Source organism: Sander vitreus, chromosome 16 (assembly GCF_031162955.1).
Source record: "Sander vitreus isolate 19-12246 chromosome 16, sanVit1, whole genome shotgun sequence".
Classification (NCBI taxonomy): domain Eukaryota; kingdom Metazoa; phylum Chordata; class Actinopteri; order Perciformes; family Percidae; genus Sander; species Sander vitreus.
The window spans coordinates 5,103,238-5,124,527 of NC_135870.1; the positions used below are offsets into that span (position 1 = coordinate 5,103,238).

The 21,290-nt window shown below is 40.7% G+C and overlaps 1 protein-coding gene and 1 long non-coding RNA gene across 5 annotated transcripts; both read right to left on the minus strand.

Annotated features, from left to right (window-relative positions):
- Positions 1-3,018: 3,018 nt before the first annotated feature.
- Positions 3,019-4,056, minus strand: LOC144531414 (uncharacterized). Its single transcript, XR_013503215.1, has 3 exons — positions 3,797-4,056; positions 3,353-3,407; positions 3,019-3,147 (listed from the first exon to the last, which is right to left on the minus strand). It is a non-coding gene; the product is annotated as an uncharacterized LOC144531414 (long non-coding RNA).
- Positions 4,057-7,291: 3,235 nt separating this feature from the next.
- Positions 7,292-20,634, minus strand: lin54 (lin-54 DREAM MuvB core complex component). 4 transcript variants are annotated; one of them, XM_078271407.1, is made up of 14 exons: positions 20,524-20,634; positions 17,429-18,204; positions 15,421-15,532; positions 15,156-15,286; positions 13,774-13,929; positions 12,613-12,814; positions 12,441-12,514; positions 11,527-11,721; positions 11,337-11,428; positions 10,686-10,757; positions 10,382-10,484; positions 10,159-10,296; positions 9,810-10,012; positions 7,292-7,924 (listed from the first exon to the last, which is right to left on the minus strand). In XM_078271407.1, the coding sequence occupies exons 2-14, from the start codon at positions 18,182-18,184 to the stop codon at positions 7,732-7,734; spliced, it is 2,427 nt and encodes an 808-aa protein (XP_078127533.1). In that variant the 5' UTR covers positions 18,185-18,204; positions 20,524-20,634; the 3' UTR covers positions 7,292-7,731. The 4 variants fall into 4 exon arrangements, with proteins under 4 accessions (XP_078127533.1, XP_078127535.1, XP_078127534.1 ...); XM_078271409.1 differs by lacking the exon at positions 20,524-20,634 and adding an exon at positions 19,164-20,480; XM_078271408.1 differs by lacking the exon at positions 20,524-20,634 and adding an exon at positions 18,944-19,115.
- Between the last annotated feature and the right edge of the window lie 656 nt (positions 20,635-21,290).

A 21,290-nucleotide genomic window follows, 5' to 3' on the forward strand; every position in this document is an offset into this window, starting at 1 on the left:
GGAAAATGTGTTTCATGCCAAAGCCCTTAAAGTTATGAAGAACGTAATGCAGTGAAACCTTTTAAGATTATTGAAAGATATGAATTACAAAAAGCCCTCGCTTTATCTCTTGTAATATTTTTTTTTAACGTTTTTTTATTCTTTATATTATTTGATTATAATGTTGCACCTTTATAAGCATCTGATCCTTTATAGTTCTGTGAAGAATTTTAGGCCGTATAGTTTTTCTATGAATATTGTGAAATAAAAATGAACAGCAGCACCCCAAAAATATCATAAAAATGTGCTTCCCGCTCCGCCCATAGATTTACGTTTTAGTGACGTCACAGATTTTTAAATCACTTTTCTTGACTCTGGGAAAGTTTTTCCAAATGTAAGAAGTCCATGTACTCAAAATTCAGGATAGAAAGAGCATAATCGACCTTGTTTGCAATTCGAAGTGTCCTCAACAGTTTTACAGATGTATCTTTTAAAGTGGGGTATGGAATGCAATTTTGTATTTTATTCAATATTAAACAAATGAATACATAAATAAATATGCCTTAGACTGGGTAAATCCAGCCTGATCTGCTGGCGATTTGATTTCGCCCTAAAGATTGAGCTTGGTCTGGTGATAGCCAGACTAAATATGCCTATGAAATAAAAAGGTTTTTATTTTAAAGCTATAGCGCTATAGCTATTTTATATTTATGAACGTCCGTTACATTCAAGCCACTGCCAAATGAGTTGATACAAAACTAATTAAGCCTATCAGCTCCACACAACTCTCTCTGTATTTCTTAGTGTGGCTATGTTTACAAAATGGTGTAGTCCCGCGACATTCGTGCGCAGCAGCTGGAGCGATGCTTTTTACATCACCGCTGAGAAAGGAAACGGCAGCGTTCAGCTTTGGAGACGAAGAGGACTGCTGCAACAGGTGAAGGCATGGCTGAAAACATGACTGCATTTCTGTTGCATAAAAAATACAAGATAATAACCTCTTCTGAAGAGTCCATCATGTTCTTTTTAATCTTCCGTGTCCTCCTTGGCTACTAGCAACTGCGTGGGGGTGGTGGGCGATCACAAAGGCTTGTGTCATGTGGATGCGCTGACAGTGTTGTTGTCATCATCAAAGATCCTCTATAACCAGAGCCGTTAATAAAGTGGGCGGACACTGTTGAGCTCCATTGCTTGCGTCATGTGGATTAAATAAAGGTAAAATAAAAAAAATGTGGATGAGCTGTTACTTAGAATTTCTCATGGGGGAGACAAAAATGCACTACAGCTTTAAAGAGGACGATTTTCAAATGGATACTTTTATTTACTTTAGGGACATAAGTCTACATTCTAATTCTTCATTTTTTTTTTTTTTAAGATCAATTTTTTTATTTATTTTTTTCATTTTAAACAACAACAGAACAGACAAACACACTTGAACAAGAACAACCACCCTCTCCCACCCCTCATCCTCCGTGGTCTCGAGGAAAAGAAAGAAAAAACAAACAAACAAACAAATATACAATAACAAAAACAGAAATCACACCTTGCCTAGTCACTCTCCTCTAATTCTTGTGATGCTGAGGTCATTAGGACTGATACCTGTGCTGCTGCACCTTTCCGTAGGCTGATAGTTGATGATTTGGCTTTGTTAATCCTTTCTGTAGAGAGTTCCAGCATAACTATGTATAGAAAATACACCAACCACTGTTTTATACAAAGCGAGTGGGGGGGGGGGGAAAGCCAGCGCTGAGCTATCATTTTCTTGGTTGCGGTTGAGCCGGCTAGCCACATTTTTCTCTGTCTCTCAAGCAGGTGTAATTTTGAGTCATTAAGTAACAAAACAATCGGGTCAGTAGGAATTCGACATCCTATCACATCAGATATTATTGATGTTGTTTTATTCCAGAACTCATGCACCTGTTCACACTCCCAGACCATGTGCAGGAAAGTTCCAGTTTGTTCAGGTTGACAGAACGTGCAATAGGGAGTGGGAATGACTTTAGAGACGTATCTCTTCTGAGGAGTCCAGTATGTCTTATGACATATGTTGAAGTAGATCTGCTGGTGATTTGGGTTCTTGGAACAGTGGGGAATGTCCCAAACTGTCTCCCAATTAATTACGTTCCCCTCGGGGCTCAGCTCTCACTCCCATTTCTTTACTATTGGGAGTTCGCCTACGGATACTTGCATAATTCTACATTTATTATATAACATGGGAGCATGCCAAACTAATCTTTGTGTCTGCAAACACCCACGGACCAACAAAGAAAACTGAATTTCAGTCCCAGTTGATTATTTACAGGTCTTACAAATGAGTGATAAGCAGAAATAGTTTTCATTTTATTGAATACTGAATGTGAAAATGAACCAGAGCACCCGGAGTAAACCCAAACACAGCCGTGACGTGGCCCTGAGAGCTGAAAGGTCAGAGGCCAGCGGAGGAGATGGTAGCCCCGATGTGAGGCAGCTCTGGAGCCCTTTACTGAAATTGGTTTTGTTATGTTGTTAAATCAGTGTTTATAGTCACTGAATGTGGGAGAAACACTCAGACACTTGGAGGCAACCCTTACACAGTAGACACACCACATTCACCATACAAACACCTAGCCGTATATGTAGTTCCACCGGCTAATGTGAACAACAATCTTTTAAATTGGTCCAGTATTGAGCAGGAATGTTGTAACCAGCAGCTGTGACCCAGGATGCAACATGTATAGGGGAAATGTGCACCATCAGTTTCCATCTACCTAAAGTGCCATTTTTGCCACTGACAGGCTTAGATTATTATGTCTAACATTATGGAAAGGATCCCTACAGGTCGACCTTTGTTAGAGTAAGATCCTTTTTAACAGGAAACAGCCCCGAAATGGACATGCCAAACCCACCAGATTTCATAAAAAAGTAATTTCATCATCGTAAAACACACTAGGGTCCAGGTTGAAAAATACTGGTTAATCTGTAATATTCTGTTCCGTTAGGCCTAGAACAGGGTAAGTGGTGATGAATGTATGTCTTGAAAAAACAGCACACACAATCAACTCTGCTTCACAATTTGTTTTTATTTGGTAATGAATAACCTCAAAATAAATACAAACCAGTCAAGTGCTTTTGGTAGATGTGTCAAGAAATCCTCTAGTCTCTACTCGCTTTCCCTGCAGCAGGTCGACCCTGAAAGAACAATGCAGACATTCAAGTAAAGTTACTGTCACACAGGAGCAGCAAGCTCTTTTGATGGGAATTGAATGCCAAAACCCTCATTTAGAAGCTCATGAATAATCTTCCCCAAACATATGAATGGGTCAGATGGGTAGTGATTGATATAATCATTGGGATGGCTATTCAGTTAATTGTATAACAGAAATGCAATACGTACATGCCCGTCAGGTCCACACTGCTCATTTCACTGAAACTCCCTTTCCTCAGTTGATCTGTCAAAAACAAGATTTAGATTTTTAGAGGTAAACCATGAAAAGTGTATGTGTTTAATTACTGTATTAAAAAAAAAAACCCAAAAACATTAGGATTGCAAAACGAGCGCCGAATTGAAGAGACGCTGCGTTAAGTTTAGAATAAGTTAGAGTTGTGTTCTGTTGGCTCATACATTTTGGTCAAGAAGTTAAGTTCCCACTACAACTAAATGTGTAACAGGGGTTTGGTGTGACGCTGTCTACACTCTGGAGCACGCTGTCTTTTCTGGACCATTTGCTCTGGCCGCGGCGGGTTAATAACTACGTAAAGCGGTTTACTCATTGTCTACAGCACTTAATCACCAACAACAGCAACAGTAATAACGGTTTCAATTTCAAAATGTACTTACATAGCTAATTACCGAACAGGGACTTCCACGTGCAGAGATACAAGCTAACGTTCAGCTAACGTTACTGAACTAAACCTCGTTTAAAAGTAAGTCACGCTCAAAAGAGAAGCGCGAGCTAGCTGCTCATACCCACTAGATGTATTTACAATGCACAATACGTACATTTTTACAACACTTGTCGGTGAAGTATAACCGTTCCTATCTCGAAGAACTACATTTTCTTGAGGACCTCCAACGTGCAGTCGTCGTCGTCTTCGTGTTCTTCTTCTGGTTTAATGATGGCGCTGTACGCGTTACTGCCACCTACTGGGATGGATGTACCATGCCTCCCATATTTTTCAATTACTGACAGTTTTTAAAAATATACACTCACCTAAAGGATAATTAGGAACACCTGTTTAATTTCTCGTTAATGCAATTATCTAATCAACCAATCACATGGCAGCTGCTTCAATGCATTTAGGGGTGTGGTCCAGGTCTAGACAATCTCCTGAACTCCAAACTGAATGTCAGAATGGGACAGAAAGGTGATCTAAGCAACTTTGAGCGTGGCATGGTTGTTGGTGCCAGACGGGCTGGTCTGATAGAAGATCAACTTTGACTAAAATAACCACTTGTTACCACCGAGGTATGCAGCAAAGCATTTGTGAAGCCACAACACGCACAACCTTGAGGCGGATGGGCTAAACCAGCAGAAGACCCCACCGGGTACCACTCATCGCCACTAAAAATAGGAAAATGAGGCTACAATTGGACAGTTGAAGACTGGAAAAATGTTGACTGGTCTGAGGAGTCTCGATTTCTGTTGAGACATTCAGATGGTAGAGTCAGAATTTGGCGTAAACAGAATGAGAACATGGATCCGTCATGCCTTGTTACCACTGGGCAGGCTGGTGGTGGTGGTGGTGTAATGGTGTGGGGGATGCTATCCTATCAATGTGGGCCAACATGTCTAAAGAATGCTTCCAGCACCTTGTTGAATCAATGCCACAAAGAATTAAGACAGTTCTGAAGGCGAAATGGGGTCAAACACGGTATTAGTGTGGTGTTCCTAATAATCCTTTAGGGGAGTGTATATATGCATATACTGCATTCATGTTATTCATTTGCTATTTACAGCCTTCCACACATTTATATTACCTTATTTCCCATTTTTGTTATGTAGCCTATATATTTATCCCTATATTTTAACTTGCAGGTTATGTCTTGCATTCTTTTAACTTGATTTTGTTTTATACAAATTTAATTAGCATTGTTGGAGGGACCCAAAGATTTTCCGTGACGACTGCTTCTGTAATCGTGCATCTGAAAAAAATAGTTTGTTTTAAACTACAAAAAATGTACAAAGTTTGATCCATTACTGAACAAGAGTTGTCATAACACCACATTTTTGCCCTAATAAGTCTACTGTTAACAGATGGTATGGTTGGAAATCACAAACAATATAACAAACACAAATGGAGACATAGAACATAAGATGACTGCTAAGATGGCAGTAGGCAAATGTGTTTTTTTTTAATCAAGGGGAAGTGAAACTGCCATGCATTCAGGATGTAGTGGAGGAGCAAAACAAAATGTCAGCATTTTCAGTAGTACATGGTGTTAATATTTGCACTCAGTCCTTTGACTGTTGATCAATAACAATGTAACTATCAGAGCTGGTGGGTCTCTTCAGGAGAGTTCGATTCATTTATTTTACCAATGTATTTTTACAATTTAAGATTGCTAATTTTCACACAAGGTCACATAAGTAAATGTGATGAAAAATAGTCTTGAAGTTTGTGCAAAATACCGTGGAGCTGTGTGTGATGTGTTCATCACAGACTGTTAATACCCCTTAATGAAAGAGTACGCACTCTTTTAACTAGTCAACTTATCAATAGGGTGCAGCTAGAACTAGGATTTAATTGGCTCTCCATTTTGTCAAGATAATTACAAAATAGAGTGTGTGACAGCAAAGATGAGGTCGAAATTGTAATACTAGAAATCAACTAGTGGGTACAATTTGTCCAACATCAGAAATCAAGTGTTTATAGTTGTTGTGAACAGCCAGACTGGAAGGCCGATTGAAAAGCAGTCTGTCCTAGAGCGCAGGGAGACGTGAGGGTTTAAATACGGAGAGAACAGTGCTCATTTTCAGACAGTCTCACCTGGAAGACATTCATAGTGATGCACTCGGTTGTTCTCATAAGAAATGACAGCAATAGTTGTGTAGAGTTCAAACCCTGGCTCATTTCTCACCTCCACACAGCCGAACTTGGGGTGAGGTGAGGGTGAGATTGCTGGTTTTTGAAAAGTTAAAATAATTTGGACACAGCCTCACAACACACAAGCGAAAAAGTGTGGGGAGAAGGGGGTTTTCAAAGCTGTTCGACCGTCTGACAGGCAGATCGGTTGGTGTATACTGGTGCCTTAAGAGATGCCAGTAAGCCAGCAAACAATACCAAGACCTTGGAACATGCAAAGTAAATAGTTACCACTGTATTTTTCCTGTTATAAAATGCCAAAATGGGGGTGGGGAGAGAAAAAAAAAGGTAAAATGTGAGCATTGTACTTGTGTGTTTGTGCATTGCTTTGTAAACAAGTAACTTCTAATGTTAATGCTCAATAAAATAAAATGTCTAAATGAATGTTTATCTCCCTCGTTTGCTCTTCATTTGTGCCCCTGTGACATCAGACCAGCCTCGGACGGATCAGGTTACGGTCATTTGCTCTTTGTCCGTCTGATTAGATTCATCGATTAGTTGTCAACTGTTATGTTGATAATGGACTGGTTTGAATACTTTTTGTAAAAAAAGTAAATATTCTCATTCCAGCTTGTTAAATGTGAATATTGTTCTAGTTTCTTCTCTCCTCTGTGACAGTAAAGTGAATATCTTTGAGTTGTGGGCATCGTCGTCTTGGGCTTCGAGAAACACTGATCTACATTTTTCACCATCTTCTGACGTTTCATAGACCAAAAACAACTAATCAATTTATCAAGAAAATAATCGACTGAAACTAATCGTTAGTTGCAGCCCTGTGTGTGTGTTACGTTACCCTGCTTGCCTCTAGTTTGGAACGTCATTTAACAAGTCGTAATAGGTCTCCATTGGTTTTCCATTCATGGTGTTTTTAATGTACAGTAAGCACTGTAACTGATAACACAGAAAAACAAACCTCCGCCAATCTAGCCATGTTCCAACTATTCTGAGCAAAGCTCTGGGTGTGGGTGTGTGCGTGCATAATTAATAATGTGTGTGCATTTATCTTACAATTACCTTTAGGGATAACCCTAAGAGCACCCCTACTCATTTTTTATTGAAACAATTTAGCCTAGCCTTAGTTAATAATTAATAGTTTGCGGCACTATAAGCCACACAATATTAGCGCTCACAATGATTACAAATACTTGTCAAAATAAATATCAAAAAGATACATGTTCCGTTTGTCTACTGTAAGCACAAATGATTACATCAGAGTTACAGGCATTTCTTTTCCAAAATCCTCAAAAAGGGAGGGAAAGAATAAAAGAAAATAGAATAAAAGAAAAGTTTGGAGAACACAAACAGATCTGAAAAGGACCCTGTAGGGAAAATAAAGTGAAGAAACGTTTAAATCCCTGTTCAGCACTGCCTTGCTCAGAGTCATTTCTGTCCGTGACAGCCAGGTGAACAAAGTGTGAGAACAGCTTTGAAAGTCCATCAGAGGCGGGGTGCTCTGTCCATTTGTCCTTCAGTTTGCAAACATCTGTTCCATGTTTATTATTCCAGCTGGCCTTAGCTCGCCCAAGGCGGGGGGGGGGGAAATCTACTTTCAGGCCATTGTTCTGCCTTTTTTGATGAGGGAGACAACCCCCAGGGGGGTCTGAGACAGGGAGTGCATAGTAACCCCTGCCTCCCGGCCCCCCACAGCTGGGCTCGGGTTAGAGGGTGGAGAGAGCCAGGGTGCTCGGCCTAGCAGTTGATGGAGGCACAGTCTGCTTTGGCTTTCCCCGCGGAGCTGATTATCCTCATGAGGCAATGTCCAAACTCCTCCAGGATCATCCTCTCCGCTTCCACCTGAGGCTGTTCCGCCTTTTTGGCCTGTTCCAGTAGACACTCGCACGTCGCTTCGAGCACCTCCTTTGTTACAAACGTATATGGCATCCTGCGGGAAAAGAAATACAGGGCCTTGGTTAGAAAATCAGCCATCATCTGCTAACAGAGGTGGTGAGTTACAGTCATGCATATATCAGTTACATGCTAAAGTTGACTAAAAAGAGGAACAATTAAAAAAAAAGGAAAAAATCCAACCTTTAAAAGACAGCAGTTTTCTTTGTGAATAAATAATGTATCGTAAATACGTAAATGTTCTTCCTTAAAATACAGGGGGCATAAGTAAATACACCCCTATGTTAAATTCCCATAGAGGCAGGCAGATTTTTATTTTTAAAGGCCAGTTATTTCATGGATCCAGGATACTATGCATCCTGATAAAGTTCCCTTGGCCTTTGGAATTAAAATAGCCCCCCCATCATCACATCCCCGTCACCATACCTAGAGATTGGCATGGGGTACTTTCCATAAAATCATCTCTCAATGCAAATCAAACCAGCTATTAGGCTAACTGAAATACAACCATGCCATGTCATCATCCTTCATGTCATCAGCTATCATCTGTTAACAGACGTGGTGAGTTACAGTCATGCTACACAGACTTAACTCAGTTAATATATCAGTTATATAATCCTAATGTAAATGATGATTTTAGCGGTACTCTTTTAGATTTTTTTCCTTCTTCCAACCGGTGCTGCGCGTCTGCAGACAGCTGTGGACTTGTACCGGTCACGCACGTCCTAGACACATGCAGCCACTTTCCTTGTGGCGGTCCACAATTCCACAGCTGTCCGCGGAGCCCAGAGCCTGTCTCCACCGCCTCCACCAGCGAGGTTGTCAGCTGTGTGTCTGCCTGGCATGCTCTGTGTTTAGGGCAGCTGATTTAACCCGCCAGTCCTCATCGGTATATAGTGGCATGTGTCACGTAACTCTCCGCTGTGAGCACCGTGCAGCAGAGAGTCACGAACTTAACAGAAAAAGGGAGCTTAAAAGGCAACTTGCTAGTGCAAAATTAACAGTAGCAAGTGAACTAGCAGTTAAGACATTTATTGTATAGCCTATTTTTATTCCTCATGCAAAAAACATTGACTTTATTTGTGTTTTAATATAGTTTAACGGTTTTAAAAATCTGTCAAAATTCTTACTGTCAGTTAAGCCAGCTCCTCGTGATCAGGGATAAAACCGTGAGGTATGTCGCAGAGCAGAGAGGTGCAGCGCAGGCATACTGTACGTTGTCGTTGCTTCTGGCTTTGGCGGCACCTTGAAAAAGGTCGGCGGCAACGAGGTTTGTGGTTGGGTACCAAAACCCTTCCTACGCAACCAGTAGGAATCGGACCGGATTAGAATGAAAATTTTGGTTCCACTTAATGTGTCGACTGAAATATTTTCCCCTCGGTCGCTCCGAAACGGACGTAAAAAAAAAAAAAAAAATCACTATCTCTGTAGTCTACTGTTAGCTAGCTACTGTAAATGTAGGCTACTTTTAAAATGCCATATTTTCCCTCTGGGCTCACCAAAACGGACGTAAAAGCATATTAACCATTCACTGCACGTGATCGCAAGTAAACATATTACATCTTTGAGGTCATTTTTCAGTTTTTCAAGAATCGGTTTAGGAATTGAAGTCGTTTTTAAAGTACTGGTTCGTCATCGGAATCGTAAAAATCCAAACGATACCCAACCCTAACGAGGTCAAAGTTGAAATAATTTGAACTTTGAGCGCAGCGCTCGGCGGCAATTCCGAGCAGTGCGCGGCGCCAAGGGTAGCTGCTTCCTCCGAGTTGTCTCCACCGCTCTCCCAATAGGAAAACAATGGCACAGCCACCGCAGAGCGGTTTTACTGCTGATCACGTGTAGACGTCTTAACATGCCTTAAATGAGTCACTCCCCAAGTGCTGTTGTAACTTATTGTTGTGTAGAGAAACGTGTTACAGTACCTCCCCCCTCCACTTGAAATAACAGGCGTCGTCCGCATGAGCAGGTCTGAGATCTGCGACGACAGCTTGGTCTTAGCGGCGGTCTGCTGCTGTACCCTGACTTCTGCGGCATCAGCCAAGTGCATCAGTGTCTTCCTCTCTGGGCTCTCCTCAAAGTTCTTGCAGCCAACGCACTTACAAATGGACGAGCACATGATCTTCGCCTTCGAGGTCAAACAAAGGAATTACACAAATATCAACAGTCAAGAAAGCGACAAACCGGGTTCAACAATTCTATATTAAAAAAAAAAAAAAAAAACACACACACACACACCAGCTACCGCAAACAATGCAGTGAGGGAAAACCCACCTCGTAACACTCGCAGTAGTTCTTCAGGCAGCCGGATCGTTTGCAGTTGCAGCCTTTGCTGTGCCGACGGTCTGACTCTCCTTCTTTGCCTTTGCCAATTTTAGGTTTGAAGGCCTCTGGGTTGCGCTCCAGACACGTCTGTGAAAACACATTTCCACATTGATTCTTTGTTGACAGGAAAGCCACTCAGTCCAACAACACATCTCGCAAACCTCCGCCTTACCTTTATAGCTTTGAGACGTTCCGTTTCATGTTCCAAGTTATTGAAGCAGTTATTGCAGTTACAATTATTGCAGAACTCTCCATTTGCAAAGCAGTCACAGTATCTAGGGGGAGAAAAACAGAGCTCAACTTAATAAAAGTGCCTTAAAAGACTGAGTTAGTCTAGATCTTACTGTTCCCCAAACAACTGGAAGAGGACTCCAGTACATTGATCAGATCAGCCTATACATCTACATATTTTTGTCAAAGAAATACAACACTAGGAAAGTCAACTGTAAACAGGTCTAAACCACAGTCCTACTTACAGTTTGAGACACTGCGACTTGGTGCAGTTGCATGGTTTCCTCGGTCTTGAGGTTGCTTCTGCTGTTGACAAGCTGTGAGGCAATTCATAATATTACTTAAGATTTAAATTGAATCACCGCACGTTCAACAAAGCAATAAAAGAAGTCCTCACAAACAAGATATTACTTGCGATAAATAAACAGATATCAATGTGTACTCAGTTCGGCGTTTCTGCCGCTTTCAGTATTCTGCTAAAATACAAACAGCTTGTTCTATTTATAACAAAAGAGAGGAAGTCCTTTTCCAAGACTCTTTTATCGAACAGTCTATATAAACAGCACCACTAAATAAAGAATGACAGTTACATTTTAAAGTGCAGTTTTCTGATATTTTCTTTCAACTAACAAAAAAAAAATCTCAAGAGTCGCAGCCTTTCACAACGTGTTTATTGCGCCGGTTGATATACCGATGGCGATAAAAAACGATATTGTGCAGCCCTAATTTAAAACAAAATAGATTATATCAGTTTTTCCAAGTAGGCCTGGACTTTTTCCATTAAGCCCATTTTATATTAGCCCACACTACCGTTTCTCACGTAATTTTCATTTTATTTAAAAGATAAAAAGGTCTGTTCCACATCTTATATGAGGTGCCTTCATGTCCCTCCTTACCCATTGAGTGGCAATCTGGCCTGAGTCTGGATAGCAGTGGACGTGGGGAAACCAGAGCTGCTGGCGAGGGTCACAAATGGAGTCTGCTGGAGCTACAGGAGGAGAGGCAGATAACACAACACAAGCTTAAAATACACATATCAAAGAGTGGTGAATTAAAACAAAAACAACACACGAAAACACCACTAACTTGTGTGACATATTGTGCTGGCACGACTGCATAGCCGACGTTCCCGCCTCCTGGAGCTGGGGCCAGAACGGTGCCGGGAGGGAGGTTGGTGAAGTTGGGCTGGATCTGGGGCAGTGGAGTTGCAGGCATGATGAGGCGTTGCTGGGTCTGAGTGGTGGTTACTACGGCTGCTGATGTTAAGGGTTTAGGTGCCATCTACAGGGAATACAATCCATGAATGCAGCTCAAGAGACACTTCACATAAATTAAAAAAAAATAAAGCGCTTGAATAAACATACTAGGGGTGCATGATATATCGACTCAATATCGTTATCGCAATATCACGTTGCGCAACATTATATTGAAAGCGTCGCGATAAGTATGCAATATTTTGTGGAGCGCTGCGTCCCGTCCGTTGGCTGTGTGGCTTAGTTGTGTTTGATTTAGAGCTTGAAACGTTATAATGATCATGTTTCACTGGCCAGTGCTACTTGCACATGTTAGTGCACGTCAGCGCACGGGTCCACTGTGTGACAAACCCTATGGAGCGTACCACTTGTGTCCATATTTCAACAGAGTGACGGTGTAAGTGAAGAAATAGATCGAGACAACAAAACGGAATGAATCAGAGAAGCGAAAGAAAAGGTGTGTCCTGTTCTCTTTATTTTATACTGTCCAACCAGTAAAACATGTCCTATAGACATGGTCCTTATTCATTCATTCATTCATGTTGGATCAGTCCAATATGACCGTCAGTTGAAATAAACCTTGTGTTGCATTTGTTATGAATCTATTGTGATACGTTTCCCCGATAACTTTTGTAATTTTACACGTTTAAAAAAAATAGATATCGCAATATACATAATCAATATCACATTTTGTCAATATCGTGCAACCCTAAAACACACGCAGCATTTCCAGAATACCAAAGTCACCTGTTTGATGGTCTGTGCTGGGACGATCGGGACCGACATCCTGACTGCTCCTGTACTGACCACCATAGGTTTGGCTGTGGGACATTAAGAAGCATAAGTCCCTACAGAAGAGCTTCCACAAGTGCCGTGTAGGTTTGTTCCCAGAAAAAAAACACAACTACCAAAGTGTCACCTGTCTGTAAAGAGCTGGTGCTGGGACCACTGGGCTGTCCCACGCTGCTCGCTGTGGTTGCCGTGACGAGGCGGACGTAGTGAAACCTGCTCCCTGGAACCTGAATCTGCTGCACATTCGGCTGGCTGGTCAGTGGGATGATGGTCTTGAACTGAGAGCCGGCGACTCCGCCCACGGCCACAGACTGCACTTGTTTAATATTCTGAATATTGTCGAGATACAACAGGAGACAAGAGCTTTAAGTCCAAACGACTGAAGAGAAAAATCAACTTTGCACAAAAGTATGTATGAGTCAGGCTAAATCTTCAAACGTCAAAAGTACGTTGTGACAGATTTTCACTTAAATGAAGCCACCTCGATCCAGGCTTCGTTAGCTCTGCCTCCTTCAGCCATGAGTGCAAAATATGAAAATAACTCTTTGAATAGAAAAGAAGTAAGATTCAAATAATGTATGCTCTGTAAATAGGTACAAAAGGTACATCTTTAAAAAACAGTACAGAAGCAATTTCAGTTTTTATGTCTTGATATCTTTACCCAATTAAAAATTTAAATAAAACCTATTTTTTCAAAACACATTGCACTATGTATCAGTCAATGGTTAACGCACACAAAGCCAGAGATGTATAGTAACAAAGTAGAACTACTTCACTACTGTACTTAAGTATTAAAAGGGTGTATCTGTACTCCACTGGAGTATTATTTGTTTTTCTCCTACTTCAACTTTTACTTCAGTACATATTTTCGATGAGTTTAATACTTTTACTCCGATACATTTTTTATGTTAACATTTTTGTCCAGCTATTTTGATAAACGAGCAATCATTTAAGCCAAATATTCTCTGGATCCAGCATCTCAGTTGTGAGCATCTGCTGCTCTGTAATTGCTGACTGACTGACTAAAGACAACCTTTCCCTGACATTTTTTTTAGACCAGATTTTGTATCGACAGATGAATCAAGTTATTTGCATTTCTACTTCCTAGCACACTTGTATCGTGACACACTGCACGTTCTGAGGTAACCGACTGTGTGCTGTCTTTCCTACATTAGAGGTGACTGTTGTATGGCAATGCAGGAGCAGTTGTCCAAAAAAAAAAAAAGTATCCTCACACACTCCATTGCTTCAAATTCCAGCTGACAAACAGCGACCAGCTCGATCTTACCTGTGTTGTGTTTTGGCTGGTGGCCACCTTGACTGGAGATGCAGATGTGGACTGTTGGACCGTGAGGATCTGCTGGCCGAGTGCTACATTCATAGGCAGCGCCACTGACTTCTGAGTGGCGTTGGAGGTCGGGGAAGCCACAGATACCACCGTCACCTGGCAGAGACAGACAACGAGAATGCAGCCTGATCAGCCCCAACTACTGACCTGATCAAAATATACATCAACATCAACTTCTCTCATAATATTAATATTTGGCCCACACGTATCAATAACAACCTTAAAGTTGCGGTGTTGTAGCGCGTAGAGCCGGAGGTGATGACCGCTAATTGAGTTCTCAAGCAGACAAGAATCAATGCTGCATGTGCTGACAGAAACGGAATGAAAACACTGCTGAAATGTTGCCTTAAGTGGATATTTTGACCTGGCAAACAGGTGTATAGAATAACATTAATGACTGCTGTGTTCCACGTAGGTGTGTCTTCTCCAGGGCTCTGGGGTTGTGCATACTGGCTGCCTGACATCGTTAAGGTTATTCATGACACCTGTACTTTCTCTGCTACAAGTCAAAATAGGCTGGTTCGAGATGAGCTGCGCCTCGCCTGTGAAGTAGACGAGAGAAGGCGGCAGCAGAGGCCGCCGGGGGCGGTGACAAAAAAAACAGTAAAGTCGGACAGTTTACCTCCGTTTCCAGCAGCCTTCAGGCTGAACAGGAAGTCACAGAAACACTCACATCCTGTTAGGTCCGATTCCGATTTAATAAGATGTTATCAGACCCATATATCAGCTTGTAGCAGTCTCCAGTTGTTTATATTATGTCAAAATGCTCTACATGCGATCTGTTGCTGATGTTGATCAACAACAGACTGTAGCTGATCCGACAACATGTGTTCTGTACAGAATACGCCTTTAAATCTGCCAAATAGCAATTAAAATCCCTCCAATTCAAAACTCAATAAAAAGTTGTTATAAAATGTCATCATTGTGAACCAATCAGCTGTTAGATCAGCTGAGAGCCAGGCGTTTCCCAGCATGCCCTGGGTCCGCCTGGGTCTTGCAGTCGGTGGAAAGCAACTGCGCTGCCTGCCTCTCAGAACTGCGGCCGCCTCGATCTCGTGAGGTTATCGTTGGCCACGTGTGCATGACGTCAGAGCACGTCGGGATCAAGTCGGACACAAATCTAACCGGCATGCATTGGGCGGCGTTCGCCGGTGATCGATTCTGCGCAGGCCTGGCTCACCTCCAACGAGCCTATTGTTACAACCATCTTGACCATTTCAATTAATGTATTAAACTATGTACGGAAACACTACACCAACATAGCAGGAAAGAAAGTGAAAACTAATCCTTTATCATTATCATTCATATCATTTATAATTTACCTTGCTGGGAGTCTTAAGGGGTGAAATAGCAATCTTTTTGCCGGAGATACTTTGTATACTAGTGTTGAGGGACTCGGACAGAGTGATCGTCCTCGGGGGCATCACTGGGGAATTCTGTGTGAGGGCCCGTCCTATGACCACATGGAACAAGATTTGAGAAAACTTTACAAATGAAAGGGCGTTAGAAAAGATTTTAAAACTGTGTAGTCTTGACGTTACTGACAAAACAAGCCGGCAGTTTAACTCTTAATGCATATAAACTCACCCGCAATAACAGGAGATACTGTTGTCTGAGGACTTAGACCTTTGCTGTTAACAGTTTTTGTGATGATAAACTTTATCGGCGCAGCTGACGATGTCGGTGTTTTCTTAGCAATCTGTGGAGACATTCAGAAAGATGTATTCTATTCACACATTCACAGCTCAACATCAGCGGTTAGTTGAGTTTTTAAATACACACAATTCATGTAGTGACGTGGTGTGTAGGTAAATCTTAAATTACTACTACTAGTATCTTCTAGCTTGTTTTATTGCGTTTTCTTTCATCTTGTTGATTTAAATATGCATACTTCGCTGAGCCCAATAATTTAATCTAATCAATTAGTTGTTTGGTCTATACAATGTCAGAAAACGGTGAAAAGAGTCGATCAGCGTTTTCCAAAGATGCTCAGTTAACTGTCACAGAGGAGAGAAGAAACTAGTTTGCGCATAATTTCATGGTTGACAAGTAATCAATTCATCTTTGCAGCTCTAATTTCCAGTGTGTGTAAGGTAGCTTAAACGCCACTCCACTACAAGTGGAGGCGTTAATACACAAACATACTTTTTAAGCTGACTGACTACAGTGACTAAGAAACACTATTTAATTTACATATGTGGCTAATATCTGATCCACTGAATAAATAATAATGAACTGGATCGTATCAGCACAAGTGTATCAGATCTGTGCATTGCTAATTTCTCTGCCTGACGTAAAAGGAGATTAATGAATAGTCACGGCATGGGATACTGATGGCCGCCACAATTTGTGGTCAAACGGCTACGACTGCCTGATGGTCACTCAAGATTTATGATATCTAGGCAAATGCATATGCCTCAAATACCCCCTTTTTAATATTAACACTAGAGACGCAACTAACAATTATATTTTTTATTTTTGATTAATCAGTTGATTATTCTCCAATTATTAATTAGTTGTTTGGTCTTTAAAATAGAGAATGGGGGAGTATGTTCATCTTTGCAGCTCTAACTAACAAACACAGGAGTGTACAAAACACATGGAAACACACAGAACTCTACACTAAAAGTGAAAGGCCCTTTAGCACAATTCATAACATAGTACTCAGTATTAAGGACAATTAACTTTGATTTATTTAATGCGTTAACTTTGACCTTAGTTCTACATATTCTCAGGTTTATGCACTGACAAAAATCAGCATTATTGCTTTATTTTAATACATTTCTGAACTTGAACTGTCCAGCTCTTGTTTACAATTTGTACAGCGTTGTGCATGTATCAAAATATAGCTAGTTTTGTCTTTTGTTCATCATCTAAAGAAGAAAAAAAAAAACTCCACGTGTCACATTGCCACAATTAATAAAAGTAAACATAAGATAGTTGACTGTTTTTCAGCCTGACTGACAGGCCTCAGAGTACAGACAGTAGGCCAAAATAACAGAGAAGCAAACACTGGACAAGAAGTTGTTTGTCTAGTTCCCTCACTGAGGTTACACGTCTTTTGCCCCTCTCTCGTTTCCAAACACCAAAACTGTGCTTTGAGTAAGAAAGTCAGATGCAAATAGTTTTTTTTTTTTTTTTTTTACTTTCTGATCTACCTACCCCAGCAGGAGAGCTAACTCAGCAAAGCGTACCGTACTGTGTTCAGTACTGCTGAGACAGTAGAGTATATACTGTGTGTGTGTGTGTGTGTGTGTGTGTGTGTGTGTGTGTTGTATATATATATATATATATATATATATATATATATATATATATATATATATATATATATATATATTCTCAAGTGTTGGTGTTTAACTGTTGGATGGAATAAACTAAAATCCAATCTAAAAAAGCCTGTCATGTTTTTATTACAATGCTTTCTAGCTTTCTAGTTTGTTAACAGTGTGTTCAGTCTTATTGCTAAAATTTTCATATTCATTTAACACTAATATGTGGCAAAATATGAAATGCTTACACAATTAAATTGTCAAATAATATCAACATCAATTTGTGAAAATATGGCACTTTAACACAAAACAATCAACGTTACCTGTAAGGTCTTCAGCTGCTGGGCCTGTAATGTGGTCATCTGGTTGCCAGCACTCCCCATCACTGGCTTCAGCTCCGACCTCCCACCAATAGTCACCACTTTAAACTGTGGAGCTTGAGATTTGGGGTCTCCTGACATCTGTGAAATGCCAGGCTTGCTGCCTGTGTGGGGTAACTGCAGCACTATAGGTTGCCCCGACTTTCCTATTGCTGTAACCAAAAGTTTTTGTCCTTCCTGCTTGATGACCTGCGGCTGAGTACCTGCCGACTTTGCTGCTTCTGTGGCTTGAGACGAGGCCACCTTGTTGAGAATGATCTGGTGGTTTGCAGCAGAGATGGTAAACGGAGCCGTTAACTTCTGTAATCCACTTGTAGAGATACTAGTCCCAGTCAAACTATCGGTAGTTTTGGTAGTGGCTATGGAAGTAGCCATGCCTGGTTTGATGGTAAGAAGGGATGACGATGTAGTGGAAATTGACATCGGAAGCTGACTTCCGGAGCTGATGCTGAGTATGGTGTCTGTGGCGGCGGAGGTGGTGAGAGCCTGAGTGGGCTCTGTTGAAGTGACATTTGAACAGAGGCTCAAATTGTCTGAAGCCACAGGTGTATCCGTTTCCATTGGGACCGGTGTGTCATCGTTGGGCTCTGACTGGACAGAGGTGCTGTCGGGTTGGGAGTGAGGGATGTCCTCTATGGCCTCAGTATCCATGATCTCATCAGGAAGGAGGCTGTTGAGATCTGGCGACACCACATCCATGCTTGCAAAGTCTCAGCTCTCTGTTAATCATGAAAGAACAATGCGATAAATATTCATTGAGGCTGTAAAAAGGTGTCAAAGATGCAAATGTTTAAACTGAAGAAGAAGACACACTTTAATTAATTACATTTTTACACAGACCTGAGAGACCGACACACACACACACACACATATAAATAGTAGCTAAATACATTGAAAGCAGGGTTCAAAATGAACTTTTTCATCCACCAGCAAAATAGCTGGTTAATGTTCAAATGTCAACTGCCACTTAATAGATTAGTTTTTTTTGGGGGGGACTGGTGAGTGAGTGAGGCAAATCTACCGCCCACTTGCATGTTTTACCAGCATGTGGATGGTGCTAATTTTTAACCCTGATTGGAAGCTTCTTAAAAAACAACTGTTCTTTATGTTTAATCCTTAAAGTCAATCAATTATTATAACCAGATTTAGGAGACGTATGCATTTACTGTCCTAGATGCATCATGATGCCTGATGTACACTCCAAATGATATCACAGACTATATGTTGATTACTTTACAGTAAGTGATTGCATTTAATTGCGATAAACAAGATTTACCATTAAAAAAAAATCCACACTATTAATTGATGGCGTATTGCTTTACATACTTAACAAATATGCATAACTGGACAACAATGCAGTGTGCTTGCAAGAAAAATAAACAAGCAAGGCAATTAAAGCTAGCGAGTTAGCCGTATTCACAGCAAAAATGCTCGGTATGATAACTTATATGCAGGTACCTGTTTATTAATTTTCAGTAATCGCGTGAGATGTAATCAATGGAGAGGTGCACATGAGCCACGTTTGAGTTCCACTCATTTTTGAGCCTGACAGCTGATACTGGGTTCGCTAGGCCGCAGCGATCATCTCAGGCGTATCTTTGTCCTGCAGCACTCTCCTCAACATTAATCCACTAAAACGCACATATGAACCCTACCCACCCCATACCAAAATACTCACACACAGCTAACTCTGCTCTTTGTTTTCGCGTCCCTCGGATGAAAGTGACTAAAAGAAACTGAGCTGAGCTGCACTCATTTATGTAAAAACATCCACAGAAGTGGTCCCAGTTGGGGCAAAGGGTGAGAAAAAAGCGACAAGCTGGTTGCTGGCTGCGTTACTATTTCAGGCCGGGGTTGGATTTCGAAAGATCCGCCATTTTTACCTCGTCATCAACTCTGTTAGCTCTCTGGCTAACACTTAGCTATTGATAATGAGGGAATCTATTGATTATTTGCATTAAGTTAAAAAAAACTTACCCACAACAAAACACAAAAGCCAAAATACACGAGAGCTGAAGATAATACTTGCTGGTAACTGTGGGCTTTTAGCAAGTAACAAACTCTTTTAGCAGACTCTGACAACGTAAACAATGCTAGCCTTCTATAATTCCTCCTGTCACTTGAGACATCCATCTGAATTAGAACATTTTAGGTCGGACAATGCACTTCATACAATTGCAACTATAAATCTATTAGGTAACAGAACGGCATGTATAGTCTGTTTTTAATAGGCTATTTGACACGCTAGCGTGGCCTAACCAGTTATAAATTACACATTTTAGTCCTATTATTGACCCAGTCAAGAAACACTTACAAGATCCATTTCTAAACCAGAGGCACGTCAGATATAATCAGTACGGTTTAGTGCACGGTGTGCAAAAATATTGATCAGGGATGTGCAAAACTCCACAGTATGTATCATATGTGTAATGGTATAACGTTAGGGGATGATATAATATGAGCTTTACTAGTAATATGGAAACGGGTGGACGCAAAGGTAAAAGCTAACGTCAACTTGTGCTCTTGTAATGTTTTAATAGTCTTCACAGAAAGGACCGTTTTTGGCGTATGGTATTATGATTATAAAGTCCCTTTTGATATTATGCAGAAGTCGCTTTACTATCCCATTAAAACAATTATCAATACGCGTCTCAGTGTTTTTTTGTTTTTTTTACTTTTCTTTTGCGGACGCAGTAACATAGCATGATTTTTGCACGATATGTGTCATTAAATTGTCTGTTAGTACACGACAAACTTTCTGTCAGTACACATAATGCTGGAATGGATCAGTTCCAGGGAATATACTGGCCCCTGTGCTCTTCGTTTGTGTTTAGCCATGGCTATCATCTTCATAATCAGCCTCATCAAACCAGACCAGCGGGCAGGACAACTGTACTAGCAAACTTGCTGAGCTTGCTAACCCAAGCTAGCTAGCACAACATTATATCTCAACATTGAGCACACTCCTAAAGTGCGCGGCTTTCTACTGGATGCAGTGTAGCAAACCCAGGAATGGGCCAACACATAGTAACGCTTACCCAAGATTTTGACGCTGGGCAACGTTTCCAGATAAAACGAGGAAAGGAAAAGGCGATTGTTCAAAATACCGCGCCGAGCGCCATTCCTCCCTGACATTTCACAAGTCGACCACGCCCTCCGCGTGCCACGTCACGGTTACGTAATCCTTAAAGGTACAGCACAGCTTCACCAACAATATGATGCTTTTTTTTACAGAAGCTTTTAAAAACCACAATTTTTAGTAATTTATGTATGCATGTTTAGGCACAATTATACATGTATTCACATAGCAACTAATTACATTAAAAAAAAATAAAGCTCTAAACAAATACAAGTACACAGGGCCACCAATATCATACAAAGAATAACAACATACACACTGTCTGAAGATCAATATGCATTAAATTCAAATTCTGTTAAATTGAATAATACAAAATTTAATTTCAGTGGCTTAAGTAGTAGAAGTAAATTCTACAAATATAGCATCACAAAAAATAAACAAATAAGAAGGAAAGACACCATGTTTAAATAAGAAGCATATCTTAGTTGTAAATGTATTATTATTTGTAAACCAGGGTTTTATTGTGATTTGAACTCACATTTGATTTAAAGACAATTGTTTTTATTAAAACAACAATTTAACAAGGTCAGCATTGTAGTTTTCCCAGGATAAGACTTTTTGCCAAGCAGTTATTTTATAAATCATTGAAACACATATTACTTTTACACAATGCATGCATGCATTTGGCAGAGCTGATTTTGTGCACTGCAATACGCATCAAATGGT

Excerpts from the sequence above, each read along its gene's own strand:
- lin54 (XM_078271407.1), bottom strand. The coding sequence starts at position 18,184 with ATGGATGTGGTGTCGCCAGATCTCAACAGCCTCCTTCCTGATGAGATC. Across the intron at positions 15,287-15,420 it reads AGTATCTCCTGTTATTGCGG|GACGGGCCCTCACACAGAAT; the intron begins GTGAGTTTATAT and ends ATGTGGTCATAG. Across the intron at positions 11,722-12,440 it reads CAGCACAGACCATCAAACAG|ATGGCACCTAAACCCTTAAC; the intron begins GTGACTTTGGTA and ends TATTCCCTGTAG.